The sequence below is a fragment of the Pogona vitticeps genome, chromosome 6 (genome assembly GCF_051106095.1).
Source record: "Pogona vitticeps strain Pit_001003342236 chromosome 6, PviZW2.1, whole genome shotgun sequence".
Classification (NCBI taxonomy): Eukaryota; Metazoa; Chordata; class Lepidosauria; order Squamata; family Agamidae; genus Pogona; species Pogona vitticeps.
The window spans coordinates 32,944,106-32,969,165 of NC_135788.1; the positions used below are offsets into that span (position 1 = coordinate 32,944,106).

Below are 25,060 nucleotides of genomic sequence, written 5' to 3' on the forward strand. Positions count from 1 at the left end.
TGTTTCTTATTGCCCATGGTCTGTGTTGGTGCCTTTTGAGTACAGCAGCACACTGAAGATACCCGTGTTAGTATAAATCTACTGTATCTTCTATTACTTCTATTACTTCAACATTTCTATTACTTCTATTACTTCTATTACTATATTTAGAATTTAGAAACATATTTATGACTTCTTTTCTGTTCTGTTGAAGACCTTTGGAAAATTTAATTTGTTTATATTTTAAAGAATCAAGAACATGCCTGATTTTGATGATAAAACAGTAAAATGCATAAAATAGATGCCCTGTTCTTGTAGCTTATTGTTTTATTATTTATTTTTTCTGCCTACTATTACTACCACAACTATTTACATAGAACGTCATCTGCACAAGACATACTCAGTGAGATCCAGATATAGTTGTGTGACTGACATAGCAGATCTTCCCACCAGTTCCTTGAAAATGATACACAGAGTGTCGATGGAACATGTCAAAAGGGGATAATAGTGGTACTTGGGATTCCTGAATGGATGCTGAGGCTGAGATAACTTCCACAAGCTGAGTCCTTCTGTCAACAGAAGACAGATGCTAAATCCAAATTAGTAAAAGAAATGAAACTTGCTTCAAACTTCACAAACCTCTTGTCCACAGTATTATACTTTTAATATACATTAATATAAACAATGAATAAAATTCTGCATGGAAATATAGGCTCGTGACAACATACCTTTCCAGTCATTTCTTGCAGATTTTCCATCATCTAGGTCAACCAGAGATCCCTCTGATTTACTCCATGAAAGATCTTTTATATGACATGAAGCAGACATTTTCTGTCCTAGCAGATTTAAGATATATTGGTTACACATTGAGAAACAATTAGAATTACAAAGCTGTCATTCACTGGGTGGTATGGAAATAAATAGGTAGAGCAAATGTGAGCAAAGCTTGACCTCCAAAATGTTGATGAGTTGTACTCCTATCTTATCTCACCATTGGCCATGTTGGCTAAGGCTGATAAGAATCTGAGTCCAACAACATCTGAAAGGCCACAGGTTTCCCAGGCTTGGTTTACTAGATTCCCTGAAAAGGGATCCATTAATTTCCCAACAGGGAGTCACTGACTTAAAGCTAATGCAGTGCTCAAATAACTCACCCACAGTCCTTAAGTCATGCTTTGTGTAATTGCTTATTGAGTATACAGTCAACCCATGTATGGAGGGAGGCATGTCATGAAACAAGGTGCCAGATACGGTAGCACAAGGGCTGTTCTCACAGGCCTAAACCCAACAGCCCCAGTTAGGGTAGACACACTGAATTAATCAGTGCTTAGTAAGTACATAGTCTGGTAAGTTCCACTGACTCAATAAGCCTACTCTACAAGAGACTAACAATTTGATTTAGACCATAAGTCCTTACAGGCACAAACATGACTTGTTGCCACGGATAAAGAAAATATCCCAATCAATTTAGCTGCTAGAGGTATACTATAAAGAAGAAGAAAGCCATAATATGAAAGGGTTAAAATTATGAGAAAGAAAATATAAGATATAATTTTAGATTTTAAAGGCTTAGAAAAAATTAGTGTGAAGTAAGCTTAGTAAGAAACATATTGACAAATGTAATAATGATATTTATACTGTTCTCTATCACATTCTGTATTTTTTATTTATCCCAATACCCTAATCCAAATCCCCTTCCCTATGATCTTCCCTTACCCAATGGAAAATGAATGAAACATTTTTTAAAAAAAAGAAGAAGAAAAGCTAGGTCATGAAAGTTTCTAGAACGTTTAAGAGAGGGAGCTCTCCCAGAAGTGAGAACTACAGGAAAAGGTTACAAATCCTACATGCATTCACCTGAGAAAATTCCACTGAGTAAAATCCCACTGAACTTAATAATATTTACTTCTATAGAAAAATATAGTCTTGCATTGCATGGAACAGAGAGATACAAGCTACAATGAGTGATTATGCCATTTGTTCTATGGTCAGTTGATGTTTGAGCATACCAGGACAGTTGCTTATGGGCTACAAACAAAAACTTGAAAATTTACATCTGTTAGAGGCCAATATCTGATTTCCATTTAGACAAAAGATGTTACACCTCTGTTTCAGAGGCAGATTTACATATGTTTCAAAAGCTAAAAGCTGCTACTTTTAAGAGTACTTTGTTTCTTATTGCCCATGGTCTGTGTTGGTGTCTTTTGAGTACAGCAGCACACTGAAGATACCCCTATTAGTATAAATCTACTGTATCTTCTATTACTTGGCTCATGATGGACAAACTAAGATTCTGTGACCATGATGAGCTGTGGAGAAATATCTGCACAGCTCACCAGCAGTGCAGAAACAATAATAAATAGCTGCAATGATTTTTTGCAGAACCAGCAATACAAAGCTGGTTTTACAGTTTACCCATCAGCAAAAGGACTTCCAGAGACTGCCAGAGAGAGAGAGACTTGGTTCCCTATTCCCATCTGCATTGCTCAATTTTATTGCTAGAGTTCTAGTCATACTAATAAAAATATATCAGACTTAAAGGAGAAGCAGACTTTTTTCAATCAAGCACCTCTTGGATTTTTATAATGTTTTCTCTTCTATATCTTCTTCATATTGGAAATGGCAAGAGTAGAATAATTTTTAAAATGTCCACTCAAAAGTATTCTGCATGAGTCAATAGGATGAACTAACTATGCAACACAACATAAAATCAATTAATATTGAGTGGACCAAAACATCACTGCTGATATTGCTACGTTAAATATATATTACTGAATAAAAGGAAACGTTGCCATCCATTCCTGAATTCACACCAGAAAAAATTGATTTTAAAAAAAGTATGCAGGATAAATATGGGGACAACTTGGATTTTGTTACCTACATGCAGATTACAAAATAACATTCTGCTATTCTAAACGAAGATAACAGTAATACTGTATTCTTCACTGATTGTCTGTCAGGCTGTTTATGTAGATATAGTAAAGAAAAAACTGCCAGAGAAAAAATAAATGGGATAGCATATCAGAAAGCAGACAAACAGCTGCTAAACAATGCATATTCTACAAAATGTAACCCAAAGAAGGCATTTATAGAGGGAAAATATAATGACAACAGAGATGCATTGACTTCAAACTTTTGCTTGTGTGTACCACATAAACGAACAGTGCAAACTATTTCCTGCCTCCACATTAAAAAAAAAATTAGTAGATTTCTACCTTTGAGTTTAAACATTTTTAATGCAAGTAAACACAAACTGGCAAGTGGGAAGAATTTTATTACGAAAAAAGGCTCATTGAAATTTCAAACCACTGAGACACCTCTATCATATATGCCTGTCATGAGTCAAGGATTTCAGTGAAGACCATTCTATACACTGGCTTCTGTTTTTCTACAAGCAGAAAGATTAATCCTCACATCAGGAAAGGTTCGCATTGGACTAGTTATAATAAATGTCCCGCCAAAGTGAGATGTGGATTTTATAACAAAGACAAGAAGGGAGAAGAAGGGTGTTAAAGGGTGCTTTTCTTCAGTAAGCAGTCTCTAGTGGTCCAAGTGTCATGCACACCCATCTCTGAGCCCAGGAAGGCTACTCACATTCTCAAAAACACATAAGAACTTTCTGAGCAATCAAAATGTTAAAAAGATTTTTTAATTATTGGGAGGCAGTCTGTACACTGTGTATATCTCATGGGCCACTGTCCATAAAGAAAGCTTTTGTGTGGGCATTCAAAATATAGACATCTGAAACAGGCATAGGTTATGCACATAAATCTGATTCTTGGCACTTTTGAAAAATTTTACTGAATTTCAGAACTCTTAAAGGTAGTTAACATCCAAAAACTGCCATCCAACTTGGACCACAATTTTCAGTGTAGTATAGTGAATCTGTCGTCAAGTTGTATCCGATTCAAGAGTGAATACAGGGAGGAACTAGGGCTTGAGAATAGGTTTGAATCCCCACTCAGCCATGGAAATTCATTGGGGAAGTGGAACTGGTAAAACCCACTCCTTAAATATCTCACTTATCTTGAAAGCTCTATTAGGGTGACTATTAGCTGGTCGTGACTTGATGGCACGTAACATACACACAACTTCGGCCACAAAAACAGAAGTTTAACACCCTCAAGACTGAAATGTTCAATTAGAACTCAAACTGCAGATTTAGTTTTGTATTGAATTATATAAATCAGATTTTCTGAGTCCACATGAATACAGTCTAGCAGTTCCTCCATTTAAGAGAGGCACAGGGAAGCCTCTGTGCTGCAGGGTCAGAAGACCAGCAGTTAGTTGTAAGATCGAATCCACGCGATGGAGTGAGCTCCCATCACTTGTCCTGGCTCCTGCCAATCTAGCAGTTCGAAAGCATGTAAATGTGAGTAGATAAATAGGTACCACCTCGGTGGGAAGGTAACGGTGTTCCATGTCTAGTTGCGCTGGCCACGTGACCACAGAAACTGTCTATGGACAAACGCTGGCTCTATGGCTTGGAAACGGGGATGAGCACCGTACCCTAGAGTCGGAAATGACTGGACTAAATGTCAAGGGCAACCTTTACCTTTATCTATGGAACCTGAAGCTCTGGATAAGTGCTAAGGCTACAAGCCCTGTTAGTCTGTACAAGTACAACTGACTGAAGTTGTGCTAGATCAGTAGTGATAATAGCTTAAATATATCTCATTTATGAAGGAGACAAGGGGCTGTAGAGGACTTGCTTCACATGCAGACAATCCACAGCACCTCCAGGTAGGGCAGGGAAATCTCCTGGTTGACCCCCTACAAGGGCTGCAGCCTGTCAGTGTGGACAATACTGGGCCAGAAAAAGTCAATAGTCTAACTTATAGTAAGTTAGTTCTTCATGTTCCTTCTTGCGGAAGTCATATAACTGCATAGGAGCCAAAAGCCTTTGTTACAGAGGCCTACAGGGCAGTAATTTTAACCGGGGAGATTTTCTTTCCATCATCACCACTAGAAGTTCCCTACAGTTGGTTTGCTGAAGCAAATGTGTAGAAGCTACACAAAGAATGCAGTTGTCTGCTTTGCAGTTGCCTCCATGGTAACACCTCAGAGGTATAGTTCACCACTGCCAGATTTACTTTCCCACCAACAACATTTCAGCCTATGCTATTAAAGAGCTGTTACCCAGAAAGCTCATAGCACCTGCTTCAAATTTAAAGAATGCTCTGCTGCCAGAAGTGGGACTGAGGAGACCCCTTTCTTTTGGACAGTATTGCTAAAATTGCTAAGACTGCAGACAAAAAAAAATATGTGAATCACTTCATTCTTGCAGGTTTAGAGAAGTTCATGCATATTATGCTACTGGAAGCAACTGGACAGCCAGATAAATTAAGAATGCTCCCCAGGTGTTTTCAATACAGTTGTCCATGTGCCTGGTTAGTAACAAACAAAACAAGATATCTCTTCAGAAAAATGGGTAGCAGAAATCAATCTTAGCATTTCTTACACATTCTGGGTAGGAAACAACAGCCACATTTGCTTGAACAATGAGCAGATATGCTATGTCTCCTCAGAATTGCATGCTATTGCTATTTTCTGCTTCTAATCATAGGAACAATCAATAATCACAATTTCAAGAGGCATGTATCCATAAGGCTCCCTTAACGCTGCTCAACACTGATGAAAACTTGTGATGCAGATATATTATAAGGATGCCTTAGATTTCAAACTTTCAGAATGTAATAGTACTAACTGATTATTCTAGAGTTACTCTAGACGCAAATCACTTTTTATTTAAAAACAAAAACAGAATTCAGACAAGGGCACACTGCTCATAATGTCAGCAGGCTTCTGCTGCTCCTTTCTGCCAGGTTGTGAAGCCCTCTGAGCCCCAAAGAGTAGGTGGGATTCTCTTCTTCCATCCTCTGCTCCATAAAAGAGGATGGAATCAAAGTTAACAAAGCAGTTTTTTATTAAATGGGTAGCAAATGATTCAACAGTACTGCCAACAACAACTATAACGTTTTTTTTCAGTATCCGAGGTCTATATTGAGAGAGAGAGAGAGACTCTTTTCAGAAGTAACCCTTTTGTCCTCTTTCATTAACAGTTGACAGGACTGTCACTCTCGAATTGGCCTTCTCAGCCACACTAGACGTTGGTCGAAGACCTCTATTCAGAGCATGATACCATAGTCTCTCAAGAGTGAAGGATGCCTACACAAGGGTTTTCAGTGAGGGTTGGTGTTCCCTGTGCCTGCCTTGCTTGAAGTAGCCTCTCTCTCTCTCTCTCTCTCTGCTCTCTCTCTGTTCTCTTTCTCCAATATGATGGTTTATGTGGAGGTTGTAGATTGAGATGTTTCTCCACTTCTCCTTTAGAAACCCTTCATTGTACCTATACCCTCCCACATCCATGGGTCTTCTTTAAAGATATATTCCCGATCTCCTGGGGCTTCAGGCTTCCTGGATTCTTCAACTTCTAGGTGATACACCTCTTCCCCTGGGTCATCTAAGGCAGTGGTCCCCAACCTTGGGCCTCCAGATGTTCTTGGACTTCAACTCCCAGAAATCCTGGCCAGCAGAGGTGATGGGGAAAGCTTCTGGGAGTTGTAGTCCAAGAACATCTGGAGGCCCAAGGTTGGGGACCACTGATCTAAGGCATCTATTCAAACCTCCCCTTCCTCTACTTCCTTTCCCCCAGAAGGAACAGCCTGGGCTGATGAGACTCATTGCCCACTATCACCTCCAACCCATTTTTAATACCTCCCATCTTCCATAGTTCTTTTCCTGAGCTTTTTTCTTTCTTCCTCCTTTTGTGCATCTCCTAACTCTATCCCTTGGTTAGTTTCATCATTATCCTGGTCATTTGGAAAATTGTATTTCATCGCGACTTCCCTCATATCTACTGGAGAAGTGCTGGCGTGGAGTTTTACTAGTCCTGGGGATGAAGGGGATGGCCCACCAACAGGGGCCTCTGTCCCCTTCTTTGCATAGTCACATATCCTATAATGCCTTTCAAGAAATATGTAACATCAGACACAACATGCTGGTTATATTTGTTGTAAACCACCCAGAGTGGCAGTTTAAAACAAACAAACAAGCAAACAAACAAACATCACTCTAGGTATTAAAACAAAGCATAAAATATGATAAAATACACAAAAACAATGTCATCATCACAGCAGTAAAAATAAATGTTAAACTGGGCACATCAAGAGAAGAGAAGACTTGCTGGAAAAGCTAATAATGCCAGGAAAAACTGAAGGCAGCAGGAAAAGAAGAAGGCTGAACATGAGAACTGATTCAATAAAGGATGCCAGGGCCTTGAATTTGCAAGATCTGAGCAGGGCTGCTAATAATTATATCTTTACAATCATTAATTCATAGGGACACCTTAAGTCCAGGTGTGCTTGTCCCTATACATCTGCAGACTGACTTGAAAGGAAAGAGAAAACCCAAAAGTCTGTAGTTCTATGTGCACAATCACTTACTTTTGGATATTCTTCTGTGGCAGTACTGTTTTCTCCTCACTGGCAAGTGACTTACCTAATTTCTTACAGGACACTGACCCCCAAGCTTTATAAAAGCAGTAAATATCTGTTTAAATTGCTTGTGGCTGACAAAGAGTATTTAATGGTATACTAGCATTTGGTCTGTGTATTCCCCAAAGGCATTTCCAGAAGAAGCTAGCATGACATTGAAAGAATTTACCTCAGGAAGCAGGGCAAGACTCAGCCTGTTTTCTAGTCACTAAGGGACCTTTTAAAATAGACAGTAGCTTTTCAACATGTCACGTTGCATTGTCCATTTTTCTTTTTTAAAAAAACAACAACCTTTGAATCATCCTCATGTTTTTCCACATATTTTTCTAATATGAGAATACTTGGCAAATATCTTGGCCTGGGAAATGAGGCAACTGAAATAATTTACAATAATGTGACATAGCAGTTACATGGATGCATTCCTTTTGGCAAACAAGAAAACCCTAGATTTGTGAGCTTGATGGGTACCATTGGGATGATAAAACCTGCTGTCAAACCTAGAAAAGACGAAAATAATTCCTCATAGTGGAATATATTTCAGACCTACATAGTGCAGCCAATGGCAGCCCAGAAACCCGTTTCACTGCTTGTCCCTCCCATGACATTATTAAAGCAGTCCAGTCAGTTACTGCTGGAGACTTCGCAAGTATTCCTGCAAAATCCCTCAGGGCATTACAGAATGAAATTGGAAATTCTGACATAACTGGGGCTAGAATGCTACCTGCAGAAGTTTAAAAAAACCAAAAAGATATTGAGGCTAAAATAGGGAAATTCTATGGAGAAGAGAAGAAATGTAATCTGCCAAATAAATCTGGTATCGAAAATAGCATTTTGCAATTTAGATATTCTACTTAGACTTATCTGCAGCAGTCTATTATACACTGTCTTTTCTTCCTATGCAAAAAAACAAATCAAACCAGATTCTACCCACAGCAGAAACGGATGGATGCTAATGACAGATAGCATGTTGGAGCCAGAGGGAGAGAAATCTGACCACAGAGTGGATAAAATCATAGGATACAAAGAGACAAAAAGCCCATTTCATTCACCTGTAACATTCCTAATGATAGAGAAGATAATGTGATTTTTTTTAAAAACTGTTCTATTATTCAGTGGATGCCACAATTTGTACACACCAAGTTCTTTTCACCAGTGCAAGAGTAGGAGAGTCCATAGAAGTTACACTGACACCAGCCATGAGTTCAGTCATGGTCATGCAGTGGAAATACTACAGCTAAGTATGGGGGGGGGGGGGCGGAAACCCTTCTGTCATATTTGACAGAACACACATTTCAGAACTGATTATCCCTCTGTATTATTCCCCCCCATTCATCTCTAGAAATACTCAACTACCAGTCACTTTTTTGAATAACTTTCATCAAGTTACAATAAAGCCTAATAAAATTTACAAATGCCTACTTGTCTGATCAGCCTTGCACAGGAAAAAAAAAGAAAAGGGAGATAGAGAGACAGTTTACCTGGAAGCTTTGAGTCAACTGCACCCCTTCCAAACTTGAAAGAATATACTTCTGCAGTGAAACCACAGACAACACTACATAAGCTTGGGATAAAAGAGTAACTTAGCAAATTGAGCAACTTAAAAATTTAAACCCAAGGCATTTGTGAGCTTAAGGACTTGGCAAAATGTAATCTACAATAATCTTTTGAAAATAAGTCAGATATTTACATGTCCAGGATCTTTAAGTTCAGGATGGTTCTCTTCAGAAAAAAGTAATGATAAATATCATAATTAAGTATTAATAGTCCCCACATGGAGGTGCATTCATAGAGAAACAATGACTATTCATTTTCTTGCAATAGCTTTGCCAGAAAATACACCCTGAAAAGGAATATGCAAACCTAACTTAATGATTTGCTGACTTTAGTGGTTTGGAATGCACAGAAGCTTCTTCTGCTGGCACAAGTGCTCTTGTGCTGCTGATTTCAGGTCTATCAGCATAACTAGATTTGTAAGCAAAACTGCTGTACTAGCTGAGATCAGGGTGCGACTACCTGGATTTGATTCAAAATTTGTAGTATGTTTGAAATCACAATCAGTGCTCACACAGAGCCTGCAGATTGATTCAGGAGTACACCTTTCATAGTGAATGTGATGTGAGTCTCATCCCAGTTCACAGCCCCCTTTCTTTCTACTATTCCTTCCTCTGGTCCTGTCTCTGCTGATCCTTTTATGGTTCACTTGTGAAGCCACTTTCTCATTTAAAGGTTCAAACTACAACATTTCTCAAAAACTGTTCTATAGAAAAATAAAATGGAAAGGTACTTAAGAGTATAGGACATCCAAAATTTGAACAGTAGTTTTGCAAAATACATCATAATTCACCTGTCAGAATGATACCATAACAGAGATCACCCTCATCCCCACCCATGCATGCAGGAATTACTTCATCTCTGGTCACAGCTTATCATGCCAATAGTTTAAAACCATATGTGAACAAAGATGAGGTAATTTCTAAATGCATTATTTGAAAGTAATGAAAAAGAATAACAAATTAAGGAGAAGGTGATTTTAATGACACCTGTAGACCTATCAGTTAAGTAATTAACAGCACTAAGTTTATGCTCCACAACAAAAGGGCCCTCTCACACAATCTGACCGAATTCAGGACTAGTACCTGATTCCCCCCCCCCCAATTACAATCACAGTGCTTTGCTTTTGCGCCCCCCAACCCAGGCCTGAACATCATGTCTCAACTGCCCATATCATCAAAACACCCCATAACTATATGGGGAAAAGCTCATTCAGTTTTTTTTTTTTTTTTTTTGCATAAAAAAGGTAGCAGGAAAGAAGGGAGCAAAAGATGTGGACCAATTCAAATAAGTCTTTGTATCATGTGGTGAGTAAAAATACTTCAAATTCACCTATTTGATAAGCAGAGCAAATTCTACCATATTTGACCATGTAGTCGCACGCTCAGTCAGACAAATCCAAAAAGGTGCAGAGAAGGTGAGGAGCAGGATTATGCCATATCTTAACCTATCTCTGTCCCAGCTCACAGTCCACGCAAGCACAAAGTTAGGCCAGTACCAGGGTCATCCTAAGTAATTTCCAGCACCCTTGGGGTGGGAAGGGTTCACATTAAGCTCTACCTCGGCTGGCCTTATGTCACCAACAGCTAGCCTTCAGTCATTGTAGTTAATTAGGATTGCACTCTTAGCCTCTAGGGCAGAGAGTGACTCTATGACTAGAGATGGGGTATTCGTGTTCATCTCCTGTGGGAGACGAATACAAATATTGCCACCACAGGTGGCTGGGCCCTTTTGGCCCTTCCCCCAGAACCAGTTTGTCATCGTACCTCCTCGCCAGAGTGGTTGGCAGCGCAGGGAGGCAGGGAAGTGCTAGTGGGGTGACTTCCGTGATTGGTGCAATGCTACCGACAAAGGCCATGCATGCCGTGTGAAGCCCGGTGAGTGGCCCAGGCTGGTTCTGGGAGGAGAGAAAGGACCTCTGTGGCACTTGTGGTGCTGCGCTTCATATTCGTATCCCGGGGGAATATGAAGTCCCCATGTCTACTAAACAGAAACTATGCAGAGTTTACTTGACCAGCAAAGCACACCCTCACTTTTTAAGAATTTTATTTGCATTATTTAAAAAGAAAGAAAGAAAGATTGGAGGCAATTTATTCCAATAAATGAAATAATAGTATATTGACTAAGAAAAAAAACCACAAAATTCAAGAGGATCCTGAATGGACTGGTTGCAAATAAAAAGTGTAAAAGCATCCACTTTGATGATAGGCATCATGCCACAAAGTGGCATGAATTGCAGAGGGAGGATATTCGGCATAGGTGTTATTTATGTGATTCATAAAACAAACCATGTGCTAACGCATGTGTCTTGAGGACTCGAATTTCTTAACATACACATCTGTTGCAAGAGCTTTTGCATTAAAACAAAGTTCCAGAGCCTGTCTTTCAAGTTGTCTAACGAGAGAATTCTACCAGACCTAAAATGCTGAACTTCATTTCTGTAGCTGAGCATCAGGAATTGCCACGGAGTTGCAAAGAATTCATATCCCTATTATATTTTGAAAGAGCAGAGTCATGTGACAGCCTTTCTTCATAACCATCACCACTAAATACATAGAAGATTATACAACTGGTGCCAACATACAGTGAGAACAGGCTCAATGATGTAAAATGCTGATGATGTAAGGTTGCATAGTATAATCCAGATCAGGTGGTAGAAGCATTACATTTAGAGTAGTAAAAAGCTTCCTATCTGCCTCCCTTTAGGTTCTGAGTCTCCCTAGGCTTCCTTTTGCCTAGGGAAGCCTTTGGGAGCCTCGGCATGGGGCAAGGAAAGCCTTTAATAGTGAAAAATCACTGTTCAGTTGCAGTACGTACTGATCCTGATGGAAGTTAGCTGCTGGAAGCAATTGTTTTTCTATTTTTAAAACCCATTCTTCCCAATATCCATAAACTCCCAAAGGCTTCTCAAGGCAAAACGGAGCTCTAGGGAGCCTCAAAACCTAAAAACAAGGTAACGGGAAGATTTTAATTGCTTTAAATTAAATGTTTCTGGTACCCCATCTGGGTTAATAACAATAATCATGTGCCATCATGTGAATTTTGACTTAATGTGGCCTTTTCAGGGTTTTCTAGGTAGAGAATACACAGAATCTGTTTATCATTTCCTTCTTCTGAGGGTGCCCTGGGACTGTGCAGCTTGCCCAAGGCTACCCAGGCTGGCTCTACTCATAGGAGTCATGGGGAATTGAACTCCCAACCTCTAGCTCTGCAGCCTAGACCACTGAGCTATCCAGCCATCTTAGATCTGGGTTACACCCCAATCTGCAAAATGATTTTGCCCTTTATGTGCCACCATGGTTAAAAATAATCTACCTTTCTTATTGATTTCATACATCTGTGGCTTCATTCTCTCCCTCTTTCTAATACATTATTAAGATGCAGTTGACACAAACCATTTTTTCTTTCTTTCCTGAGCAAACTCAGGATTGATGCCCAGGTTAAAAGCAAGACTGCAAAATACACTATTAAAGGATAGAATTATGAAAAATAAATCTAAAAAAGCCTCCAGTATTGCATAGAAACCAATTAAACTACTGAGAACTTAGCAGAATGAAGTGCTTAGGAAAGAAATAACTCAAATGCCTGTTACAGGCATTAAACAGTTGGGGATTAGGCAAAAGCTCCAAAACGCCAAGTGTCTTAATGGGCAATTTAATGAGGATATCTATGGAGCAGAAAGTTTAGTCAGAGAAGTAAGTAAAATACAGAATGGTTTTTAAATATGGAAGTTGTGCATGCAATTACCATTAATAAATTGATATATAATCCCATTTGGACCCTTTGATACTGCTTATTAAGAAATGATATGCTATAGCCAATAGGCATAGGTTTAAAAAGCATTACAGAAAAAATAGAAAGCTTTTCAAATTGCTAACCACAGAAGCTACAAGGACTACAAATTACTACAAAGCCATTTATATCAGAAGACAAAACCCCACATCACTGCAGGAAGAAGAATGGTAGCTCAGATGTATTTTTTCACTCATCTCTTCCCGCAACAGCTTTTCTGCTGTTGATAACTTCCATCACTTGATAACTTCCATCTCAGATATTTTCAAAATGTGAAGGACATCTTTAAACAAGTAAAAATAAGACTAACACAGCATGTAATTAGTTTTTCATAAGACAATGCTATTGCTGAATTAAGCTAGTAATTTAACTCGAGGCATCAACCTAATTTTAGGCCAGCAGTCATTTAAAGGCAGGGTAACTTGTGAATAATTTCATTGTTCTGGCTCTCATTCAATTTGACCTAAGGAGTATACTGTAATGGTTAAAGCTATCCCAGAGGTGCAGGCATTTGTTGTATCCAGTAAACTGCATCTTTATCAGTGGCCTCCAAATTCAATTGAGAAAAGCCAATATTTTTGCTAAAGAACGGTGGGAGTTAAGACCACCAGCACTGAACACTATTAGTGTTTATCGATGAGTGAAGCAGCAGGTACAGAAAGATGGATGTTCAGACCACTGGATCCTTCAACTGAACCAGTCCAGCATCCCACATATACTTCTGCATCCTTTGTACATCCCTTCCTAGATTTCAAGATGATGTCATTCTCTGCTTGATTTAGCACTACATCTTTCACTCTACTGACATTCACAAGTCAAGTTTAAGCTTTGCTGTCCCAAAGAGGGGGGGGGGGGGGTCATCAAGCCTGATGATACCTCCATTAGAGCCTTCCTGCATTTTCTCATCAGTTCCAATCACACAAGGCCGGGTATGCTACTGCAGGTTTACTGGATTCATCGTAAGCTTGTCTGCATGAATAGGCCAAATACACATGACTGCCAGCTATTAGAATCCTTAGCTACTACTCTCATCTCCATATGATATGATGTGTTCTGACCTTTTTTGTTTCACCTCTGAGTAAAAACAAAAGGACAATATTAAGGTATATTGCCCTATTTTTAGGAAACAGCCCCACACTTCTCCAGTAGGCTGCCCTAGATCGCTACTGCAGGAAAAGAATGGCAGAGAAGGTGTCGGTCACAATTCAAAATAATAGGACCAAAAATTTGATAGCAGAATACATTATGTTCACTACAGAATTTGCTGCTTAAGAAAAGTTTGACAGAAACATTAAATTTCAATATATTTCAGTAGGTTGGTTCCAAAGGACCAAAGGACTTGGAAGGCATTCCAGCTAGCACAAGAGGAAGTTAGTGACTTCCAGATGTAACTTTTCCGGTTAGAAGACATCTTTTCTAGCTCACTGGAACTCCCTCCTTGGTAGGTATTTAGCAAGGAAGCTTCCATTTATTAAACAGCTCGATTAGAAATTCAGAAAGTCACAAACAAGAGCAATGATATCCATATTGGACACAGTGAATTCCAAACTCTGTGTTGAGATGATACCATTATGTAATAATAATAACTGTGTGCCATCAAGTCAGTTCTGACTCATGGCAACCCTTCTCAGGATTTTCTGCATAGAGTAGAGAGTACTCAGAAGTGGTTTATCATTCCCTTCTTTGGGGGGCATCTTGGGACTAAGCAGCTTGTACAAAGCAACCCAGGCTGGCTCCTTGGGGAGGCACAGTGGGGAATTGAACTCCCGACCTCTGGCTCCACAGCCAGGTAACTAACTCACCGAATTTTCCAGCCCGCTGATGCCATTATAAACCAATCCAAAAGGCACAACGAGAGTGCAGAGGTGCACAAAAAAGATGCATGCTTTGGGGAATTCGGTGTCTTTCCTAATGTTTGATGTTAAAAGTAAGCAAGGGGTGGAGTGGGAGTAGAGGCTGAGTTTAAGTCCCTATAATCTGCCTTTGTTGTTCCAGGATGAAATAGGAGGCGCAATGTGACATGAGGAATGGGAAGTTAGAAACTTTAGGTCTTCCATCTTAAACAGCACAAGTCTTCCACAGACGTACCAAATCAGTTTGCTGCAAAAAGATTCCTTTATTATGGTTTTCAAAATATGTAGATTCATTTTCATTTGGTTGATTAACAATCTCCCTACTAAACAATTAAGCAACTGAAATTATCTAGTTGAAAACCCTCGTCTACACCAATAGCAATGCTTAGCACTGTATTTTCTTAAGTCTATGTTGATGTTACAATGATTACAAGGACAAGACATACACTGAGTGAAATGTTAAAGTAAAAGGTGTATGTAAGATACATAAGAAAAATGCTTCCTTTTTTTAAACAACATGACAGGACAGAAGAATTGTGTTACACAAAGGTTCACGTTTCTGGACATAACTTCACCAACACACAGACAAAAGCTTCTTGCCTCACTTCATTGATTACTTCCAAACACCATTTTGGTTGTTTATAGCATTAATCTCCTGCCTTTCCTCCAGAGAGATCAAGATACTGTAGCATGTATTGTTTTTTCCAACTCCACATTTTATCCTCTCAGGAATAGTCTCAGGTACAGTTACATGCAAAGCTGGGGCCAGACCGAGATCTCCCAGCGGGAGCTGCATGTTGCCTGAGTATGGTTTCAAACTTCAGTCTCCCAACCCCAATACTAGGTTAAAAAGATAATTTTTCTTGGATGCATTTTTACATGATGCTTTATACTTTTTAAACTAGATTGCTATTATCTGTAGTTATAGATGAACTGAGATATTGCTGATGAAAACTGAAGTTCTTTAGTGGATGAATTTTGGGAGGAAAAATGGTACAAGAAAACAGTGGCCTATAATAATTCACTAAACACTGTGAAATGCTAAGGGCTAAATACAATTGCTAGTCCCAACTACAGTAGACCTATTAATCAGTGCAACTTATATATAAAGAGTATTGTGATACTTTAAAGTCTTACAAATTTTACTTGGCACAAGCTTTTATCGAAGCTCACTTCATGTTGATTTAACAAATCCTATTTATTCAGTACTCTAATTGGGACTAGCAATTGCAATCCCCAGTAAGCATCATAATAATTTTTAAAGTTTCAAGAACTACTTTTACAGTACATATCCAGGAAGAGCCAGATCCCACACACCCCAGGCTAAAATATTTGTGAAGACATTACACTTTCTATTTTAAAAGACTGGTTAGAGGCTCACAAATTATTGTAAGGGCATCGTTGAGAGTTAGCCGTTGTTCTTTAAAATAAAAAGGTATTGTCAACAATTCGTGATCCAATAAACACCTTGCCCATCTAAAGAAGAATAAGAAACTTCTTTCAGAGTGTCAGCCAGAAGCCAGTTTTTTGGAAATTTAAACTTACACTTCACGTCATAGTTTACTATGAGTGTGCAGCAGATCTATCTATATACTGTATCCTGTTCTTCTCTCAAAACCCCTCTCATCCATTTCACAGGTACCGAAAGTTTGAAAAATAATTATTTAACTAAAAAACTTACCTTTTCCTCTCTCTCTCCTAAAACTGCAACAGTTATTCTCATCAAGGCATTGCTTTGGAGCTGTATCAACGTTAATATGTTCTTGATGATTCCATGCGGGTTTCTATAAATCTGAACAGCAAACACCTTTCCTTTGTGAGTCACCGCAATGCTTTCTGGGACTCTGAGTCTTACTGCAGCTCTGCAATTCACCCTGCATCAGTCACTTCAACAAGATTGAACTACATTACCCCAAAGTCTATATGGCTCACCTAGGCTTCCACCTGAAACCAGGAAAACTAGTCCGGTCACTCCAGTTTCACCTTAAAGGCGGTGGGGGAGACAGAGAGAGAAAGAGGAGGTGGCATGAGAGAAGGAAATGCTTCAGTTTTTATATTCTGTTATCTGTTGCCTTTATTCGGCTCCATTACTCATAGCTGAATGAGACAGAAGGCGAGGAACAAACTTACATGGACTGTGCTGTCAAATACTCTGGTTTTTCAGTGCCTGGATTTCAAAGATGGGTGTAGAAGAGATGTATTATTATAGCATCAAAACCTGACTGACCAGATTCTGTCTATGAGAAACGTGGGAACTGCCAGCAGGTGAATAAGCTGAGGGTGGCAACAATACTTTAGATTTTAACTGTAGGAGAAATAGACAGCCATTGGGGAAGTAAAAAAAGGAAACCTAGACACACAACGTCTCATATTTCATAGGGGGTGCGGTAAGCATTCTAGAGGTGTGGTTTTGCTATTGCTCCTGCTGCCTGCCTTTTAGTTCACACTATGCACCCTTTCTAGTTAAGGTGTAGAGACAATCAGGGCTGCACAGATGGAGTTAGAAGTGTTGGTGAAGGCCCAGACAGCACTTCCTATCAGACCCACTATGTGTTAAGTGTTGTGGTGATCATTGCGTGGGGCCAGATGAAGGGCGAGTGTGTTGCAAACATTAAGGGAGTACAGGGATTGCTTTGTTGGGGGTTGGGACAAATTGTCTCCCTGGCTGCTTCTTGGAGAGAGTCCTGGAACCTTTGCAGGCACCACTTTCCAGCTTGTTTGCTCCCAACAGAGAAGCTGGCACATCTAATCTTGACTCTGTGTCTGTTGGAAAGCAACTCTAAATTCTTGACACAGCTTATCCTGATTTTACACCATGTGTAGCTCTCTAGATATTGTTAAACCGCAACTCCCATGATCTCACGTCTTTGGTTTGCTGGCAAGGGCTGATGGGAGTTTCCATCCAGCCACATCTGGGTGGCTGGTCGTTCCCAATCCCTCTTTAAAACCTTTGATTTCTAGGTTGGCCTTCCTTCTGCCCTAATAACATAGTGAATTTCTCCACAGATATTTCTAACTACTCCCTGCAATCCCATGGTCCCCTGCTTTAGGTCCCCAGAGGTTCTTGGACTAAAATTCCCAGAAGCCTTTACCACTAGCTGTGCTGGCCAAGATTTCTGGGAGTTCTAGTCAAAGAACCTCTGGAGACCCAAGGTTGGAAACCAGTGCTTTAATCTCTCAATTTTCAGACACAATGTTTTGAAATCTTACAGAGCACAGATTAAAATACTTGTTTCCTTAAGCTAGTTTTTCTGGGTCTATCCTGGCCAGGCCACCCTAAGCTCATCACTGTTACATTGCCCTTCTTGTGGGTGTGATCCCAAGCAGCTGCTTTTTCAAATGCTGCTCAACAAATGACAATGGAAATGTTATGTTATTAATTTTTTTATAAGAAAAGTGGTTAAAGGTAGCTATGGGCATTAAATTATTGTATTAGGATTCGGCTGACTTCTGGTGTTGATTTATTTTTCTGGGTTGTTGTTTTTTCTTTAACGGAAGTTTACATTGGGACACAGTTTTCAATCATTTCACCCCACCGATCCTTTAAATCTGAGTACCATTGCACAATCTTGAAATATTGTGCCCTAAATCATTTTTAATTTCAGTTGAGATGTTTTCATTTTACCCGAGACCGCTGCCTCTACATACCACTCCTATACACCTACATGTAGATATTTGCAATATTCACCATTACAGTGGTGGATAATTAGAAGGAGGGGTTTGTGTGTGTGTGTGTGTTTTAATGATTTAATCAGAGGATTTGTTCGCAGAGGAACCCAAATGCCATACAGGCAGACCAAAGCAGTCACAAATGTTTGCTGATTCAATTGCCAACATTCTTTCCACATTTTTATTGTTTGGTCCATTGAGACTATTATGGCTATTACATCAGTTATATAGGGCTGTTTGTGGTTAAAACATACTAATTAGAAAGGATCGGTCACATTAATGAAAAAGGTGAGGCCTGAGTTGCAAAGAAAACAAAACTAGGCTTTGTCTACAGTCTGAGATATGCAAAAACAATAAATATTTGGCCATACAAATATTTATTGAGTTAAACTGTCAGCCTAGCTTAGCATCATCTCTTTTGACCGGTACGAATTCTCCGGTTAACATGCAAACTTCTTTCCTGGCTTTTCATTTTTTTGGCTGGGATTTCCAGGGATTGAACCTGGCACTTTGCTGCTTAGGTATTCTTCCTTCCAAATAGAGTCTAGTTACATCTACTTCTATGGAATTCAAGCTGCCAAGGCATTTTCAGTAATCTTTTAATGTGAATAAATTGCAGAAGGGGGTGGGGAAAATGCATCTTAAAAGCATTTACTGTACACTGGCTTTTCTTTTTTTAAAAAAGAAGTGTGTCAGTACTGTATAAGGTAAGTACATCCCATTCTCTCCCTCCGTCCATCTTTCTGTTTCTAGGAACAAATGTATTTGCATATCTTTGTATGCCTACCCAAGTAACAAGCCTTTTAGACTGTTTTTCAGAATGCTGCATCCAGTGCAGAATTGATGAGCTAGCCAGAGAACTAATGGGCAAAATCCCATTGCATAACTCTGCACACACAGTTCAAGGTTGCACCTTGAATAGTTATGATGGTGCTGAGGCTATCCATGAAACACTTCTACCAGTGCTTGGCGCAATTCGTCATGCCAGGGACATGGGACTATTTGTGCCACTGAAGAGTGCAGTTCCTTGTTGCTGGATGTAATGACCCGCACATTTATGCTGGCATAACTTCATGTTATACATGAACAGGGTTTTGCCTACTATCTGAGATTGTTCATCTCTCCTTTATTCTAGAAAGTACACCTTCACATTTAGACACCACAGGTCTGATAGTTCTATTGCTCTACAGATGATTTCATACATCAAAAAAAAATTATAGCTCACCCAGAAGGAAAGGTACCTCTTATATTTCCAAAATACACATTTTCATTCTGTGATTGTTGGGTGTGACAATGCAAAGGGACAAAAACTTTTCAGCACTGAAAGAGATTTAATTTAATTCATCTTTAGTAACGTCAGCACAAAGCAGGAAGCAGGAATCACTTGAAGTGACTGCTGATGAAGGTGAAAGAAGTCGGTATGTGAGCATAAGTTGGAGAAGGATATGGAGGACAGGTTTACAGCCTTCAATGATGGATTGGAGACTTAATCATGGTAACTTATACAGTAATAGCCTAGCAATTAAATAGTAAAGCTACTAGTTAGTAAGTATTGCATTGTTTTACGGGAAAGGCTTATAGAAGCTTACTTAATACCTACAGTAGATGCTTTGCATTTAACCAGTACAATTGTATTTTTTGTATTTTCTTTATTTTACAACGTTTTACTCTTTTTGAACAAATATTCTATATTTTACCCCAGTGTGATTCTTGGTGGCAAGGGTGAGAGTGCTTAAAGAAAGTGCCATCTCTACAAGAGCTTTATTTGCTATTTTGGGTTATTTGGTTGTTCTACTTGGTAAGGCTGGTGTGCAAGGACCAAAGTACACAGCTAAAGAGTTTTAAGCTAAAATAAATGAGTAATTGGTAATCTAGGGTCAGAAGCTTGTCCATAGTTGCCCACTATAAACCTACTAGATCTCACCCAGTCTAGATTGAAAGGTGGTAGATGCTGAGAACTACAGTTGGCTCCTTCCCCTAGTGGGATGACCTCTCTAAGGAGACGGTGAAAGAAGAAAGTGCAAAAATAGGCTACAGTTGAACATTAAGACAAAAATTACAGAAGAATTGCGTAACTTGACACTGAAGAAATTGAGATTGTTAAAGATTTTATATACCTTGGTTCAACTGTCAAACCAAATGAAGCCAAGAAATCAGAAGAAGACTGAGACCTAGGGAGGCAGCTATGGAAGACCTAGAGGAGATCATTAAGTGTAGTTTCACTGGAGATCATTAAGGATGTGTCACTAGAGATAAGACCAATATAATCAACACAATTGTGTTTTCAGTTATTATGTACCGATCTGAAAGCTGGAAACTGAAGAAAGCCGGCAGGGGGAAAAAATCAATTCTTCCTTTACTGTATATGGTGATGGAGGAGAGCTTCACATGTACCCTGGACCATCAGCAGACAAACAAGTCAAGCTAGATCAAATCAAGCCTGAACTGTCTCTATGAGTAAAGATGATGAAACTGAGGCTGTCATACTTTGAACAGATCATTAGAAGACAAAACTTGCTGGAAAAGAAAAAAAAAGAAAAGAAAAGGTGAAAGCAGCAGGATGGCTAGAATCGTATTACTGATATATGCCCGCATGGGTCAAGTGGTTTAAATGGCACCAATGATTTTTTACTAGTTAAGGAGTCGAAATGTTTTATTCTTCAGTGCATGCCAATTTGTGCAACTGGTGTACAATGAGAATGCAAGCACCAACTCCTTAATTACTACCAATTGGTGGCTAGTTAAGAGATTTATGCCACCCAATATATGTTGTCTAGTTTAATGTCCTTTAAAAATTATCAGGTTTGTTGTTCAACTTGTAGAAGAACAAAGGTAGCATTAATTTAACTTCAACCAGACAGTCAAATAAAATAAACTGTTCTCACAGCAGGAAGCTGGGTATAAAACTGATTTCTTTTTTCAGATTTGTTCATAAACTATCTAGTGCTAAGGATGAACAGTGAAATGTCTGGCTTTTATTACATTACTCAGGGTGAGAAGGAAGGAAGGAATGAGAATAAAATGGGGGAATGAGAATAAAAATGGCCAACATGAATCATTTTTACATATGCACTGTTGGGGGGGGGGGTCTGTGCTAGTGGCTCAAAAAGTCTTGAGACCAAACTGAATTAGACCATTGATAACATTAACCTCCTCTTAATGAAATCCAATTCTTGATTAAACCTGATAAATTCTGCAATTTTAAACTCAACCCACAAGTTGGTGCTGATGTTGCAAGGATATTCCTTGACTTTTATGTCTCATTGAGATCTTGATTGGTGGCCTGGCACTGGCCTGGCTCCGTTCCTTCTTGGAGGACCGCCCCCAGTACAGCTTGGGGAGAGTGTATCGGCCGCGTGGAGTCTCAATTGTGGGGTTCCACAGGGGTCGATCATATCCCCAATGCTGTTTAACATCTATATGAGGCCGCTGGGTGGGGTCATCAGGGGGTGTGGAGCATTGTGTCATCAGTACGCTGATGACACTCAGCTCTACATCTCCTTTTCACCAACTGCAGGAGATGCCGTTCTGTCCCTCCAGCGCTGCCTGGGGACTGTACTGCAATGGATGCAGGAGAACGGGCTGAGGCTGAACCCGGACAAGACGGAGGTGCTGAGGGTGGGCGCTCCCACAGTTGGGGGCTTGGGAAACTCCCTCCCTTTTGGGGGGGTGACTCTTCCCGCCAAGGATGGGGTCCGCAGCTTGGGGATCCATCTTGACCCGGTACTCACTATGGAAACTCAGGTGGCGTCGGTAGTCCGTACCGCCTTTTTTCATCTTCGGCAGATAGCCCAACTGTGGTCCTATCTTGATGTTGGGGTGCTCACTACCTTGGTACATGCGCTCGTAATCTCAAGATTAGACCACTGTAATGCACTCTACGTGGGGCTGCCTTTGAGGCTGTTGCAGAAACTCCAGGTGGTGCAGAATGCAGCGGCCACATTACTTAGTGGAGTGAAGAAATACCAACACATTTCGCCCACTCTGGCCGCACTGCATTGGCTGCCCATTCGGTTCCGCATCGACTTCAAAGTGTTGATGCTTACATACAAAGCCTTAAACGGTTTAGGACCTCGATACCAGGCGGAACGCCTAGTCCCACCAAGATCTACCCGTGTCACTTGTGCGAGTCAGGAGATGAGGCTGAGGAGCCTAACGCCGAGGGAGGCCCGGAAGGATAAGACAAGAAATCGGGCCTTCTCGGCAGTGGCTCCTCGCCTCTGGAACACCTTACCTCCAGAGATTCGCGTGGCTCCCTTGCTGGGTATCTTTAAAAATCAATTAAAAACATGGATGTTTCGGCAGGCCTTCCCTCAAGTCAATTCCTGATACTTTCTCCCTTCCTTTTCCCATTGTCTACTCCCATCTTGTGTAATGTGTTTCTACTATGTAGAAATTGTTTTTATATATATATTTCTGTTTGTTTGTTTGCTGTAAGCCGCCTAGAGTGGTCCTAAACGACCAGATAGGCAGGATATAAAATAAATAAATAAATAAATAAATAAATAAACAAACAAATAGATAGATAAATAGATAAATAGATAAATAGATTCTGGGTGCATTTACTTGACAGTATTTGTTTATTTTAGACTAGGCATCCTTCAGCCTCGAGAGACTATGGTAACGTGCTCTGTATGGAGGATTTGGAACAGCGTCTAGGGTGGCTGAGAAGGCCAATTCAAGAGTGACAATCCCTTCCACTCTGAAGACAGATACAATCTGTTCCCTGTCCAGCTTCCTGATTTTGCTGCTTTTGGGACTGCCTTTTTGCCTCAGCCTGCTGGACAAGTGTCTCTTCAAATTGTTGATTTTAATGCAGTGAATTTCAAAGTAAGCCTACACAAGATGAAAGCCGTCATCCAATAACAAGTGATGATTTGTAAATCATATAGGCTGGTTTGTGTGAGTGTAAAAAAGAATTCAGCTTACAAAAGGGACATCTTATTTCTTTGTTCATTCACTTTGGTTATTTTAAAGCTGTGCATCATCATTGCAGATGCCAGGGCAGCATGGGGTAAATCATACATCTAAACTAACTTATAAGGCAGTTAAGTCAGAATTGGTCATATGGAACTATAATTTGCAATAAAAACACTACAATGCAGCAGAATAGAAACTAGGAAACTTGGGGCAACTGGAGGTTTCTCAGTGGGGGATCAATTTTCATTTCACACAGCCTTCTCAGTGCCCCACGTCCTGTATGCTAGGACCAGCCCTATCATAAGGCAGCCCATATGGATGTCAGAAAAGAGCAGAAAATGATTGTTTTGATTATGTTGCTAGAGTAAGGATGTTGTTTGGCTTTGTTTCCCCTGCCCTGAAAGGTCAGGGGGAGCTGCTTATGGAATATTTTGACTCATGTCGGTAAAGGTGTATGGCTTTGGGTCATATATACCTTGAGTTTAGGGGGACACAATTTGCTACTCTGCTTCAGGCAGCCAAATGTCTTGGGATCTGCTGCATATATGATTCTTCACAAAGGACTTAGTGATGTATTTCATTTTGAATCAAATCAAATTTAATAGAATAAAAGTAGAATTACTATAGTATGAAATTTATGTGTGTTTGTTGTTTACTTTAGCATTTTGTATCAAAACATCTGCACATATATAGTCTAAGTGTATAGTAAATACATGTCGGGGATGTGGTGGTGCTGCGGGTTAAACCGCAGAAGCCTTTGTGTGCTGCAGGGTCAGAAGACCAAGCAGTCGTAAGATCGAATCCATGCGACAGAGTGAGCTCTTGTCACTTGTTCCAGCTCCTTGCCAACTTAGTGGTTCGAAAGCATGCAAATGCAAGTAGATAAATAGGGACCACCTCGGTGGGAAGGTAACAGCGTTCCGTGTCTAAGTCGCACTGGCCATGTGACCATGGAAGATTGTCTTCGGACAAAACGCTGGCTCTATGGCTTGGAAACGGGGATGAGCACCGCCCCCTAGAGTCGGACACGACTGGACAAAAATTGTCAAGGGGAACCTTTACCTATAGCAAATACATAAACACATGCATGTGTATTAACAGTGTGGAGGGAAAAGTTGATTTGATGAGAGCATAGTCAAGGAAACCCATAAACAGCAGCCATGTTCCTGCTAAGCAGGATATCAAGAGTAGTGTACAGATTTGTGGTTTTAGACTACCAACTCCCACAATCCTCCAGCGAGTCCGGTTTAGTCTCTCTTTGTGTGTGTGTGTGTGTGTGTGTGTGTGTGTGTGTGTGTGTGTGAGAGAGAGAGAGAGAGAGAGAGAGAAAGAAAGAGAGGTGGTTTTAAAGCCTGGGTTCCCATCTCCACTCATTCCCAACTGGTGCCCAGATTTATTGGATTTGCATGAAAGTGCTTGCATGTGCATAGAGCATCAGAAAGCCAGAGGTGAAGCAACAAGACTAGGGACAGAATGAGTGCATACATACAGTTGGGCCTATCATGACATAAGAAGTAAAACAGGGAGCAAAACTGGGATCCTCTTTGTTGCAACTCATGAGCTTTTCCTGTTGTGTGCCCTGTGACATCTGTCCCAAAGGTGCTGCCCAGTAACATCACAAAGGCCCTCTCTTTGGTCTCATGTTTTGACTGTGAAATTTTAGGGAATGCAAAGCTGCTTACTTGGCAACTCTGTCTTGGTGATTTGATCTCTGAATGCCAGCTACTTTTTTGTTTTATCGCTTCATAAGAGTGCAGTGATGTTATTGTACTGGAAGACAAATCAACATGCTATAAGATAAAA

The 25,060-nt window shown here is 40.0% G+C and overlaps 1 protein-coding gene across 1 annotated transcript in view; it reads right to left on the bottom strand.

The window, feature by feature from the left end:
- The window catches only part of MACC1 (MET transcriptional regulator MACC1), a 35,129-nt gene extending 18,618 nt beyond the window's left edge, over positions 1-16,511 (bottom strand). Inside the window, exons 1-2 of the mRNA XM_020781304.3 lie at positions 16,350-16,511; positions 708-815 (exon numbers count right to left, since the gene is read on the bottom strand). Of these exons, the coding sequence (XP_020636963.3) occupies positions 708-807 (100 nt within the window). The 5' untranslated portion in view covers positions 808-815; positions 16,350-16,511. The remainder of the gene's footprint in view (positions 1-707; positions 816-16,349) is intronic.
- Positions 16,512-25,060: the final 8,549 nt, after the last annotated feature.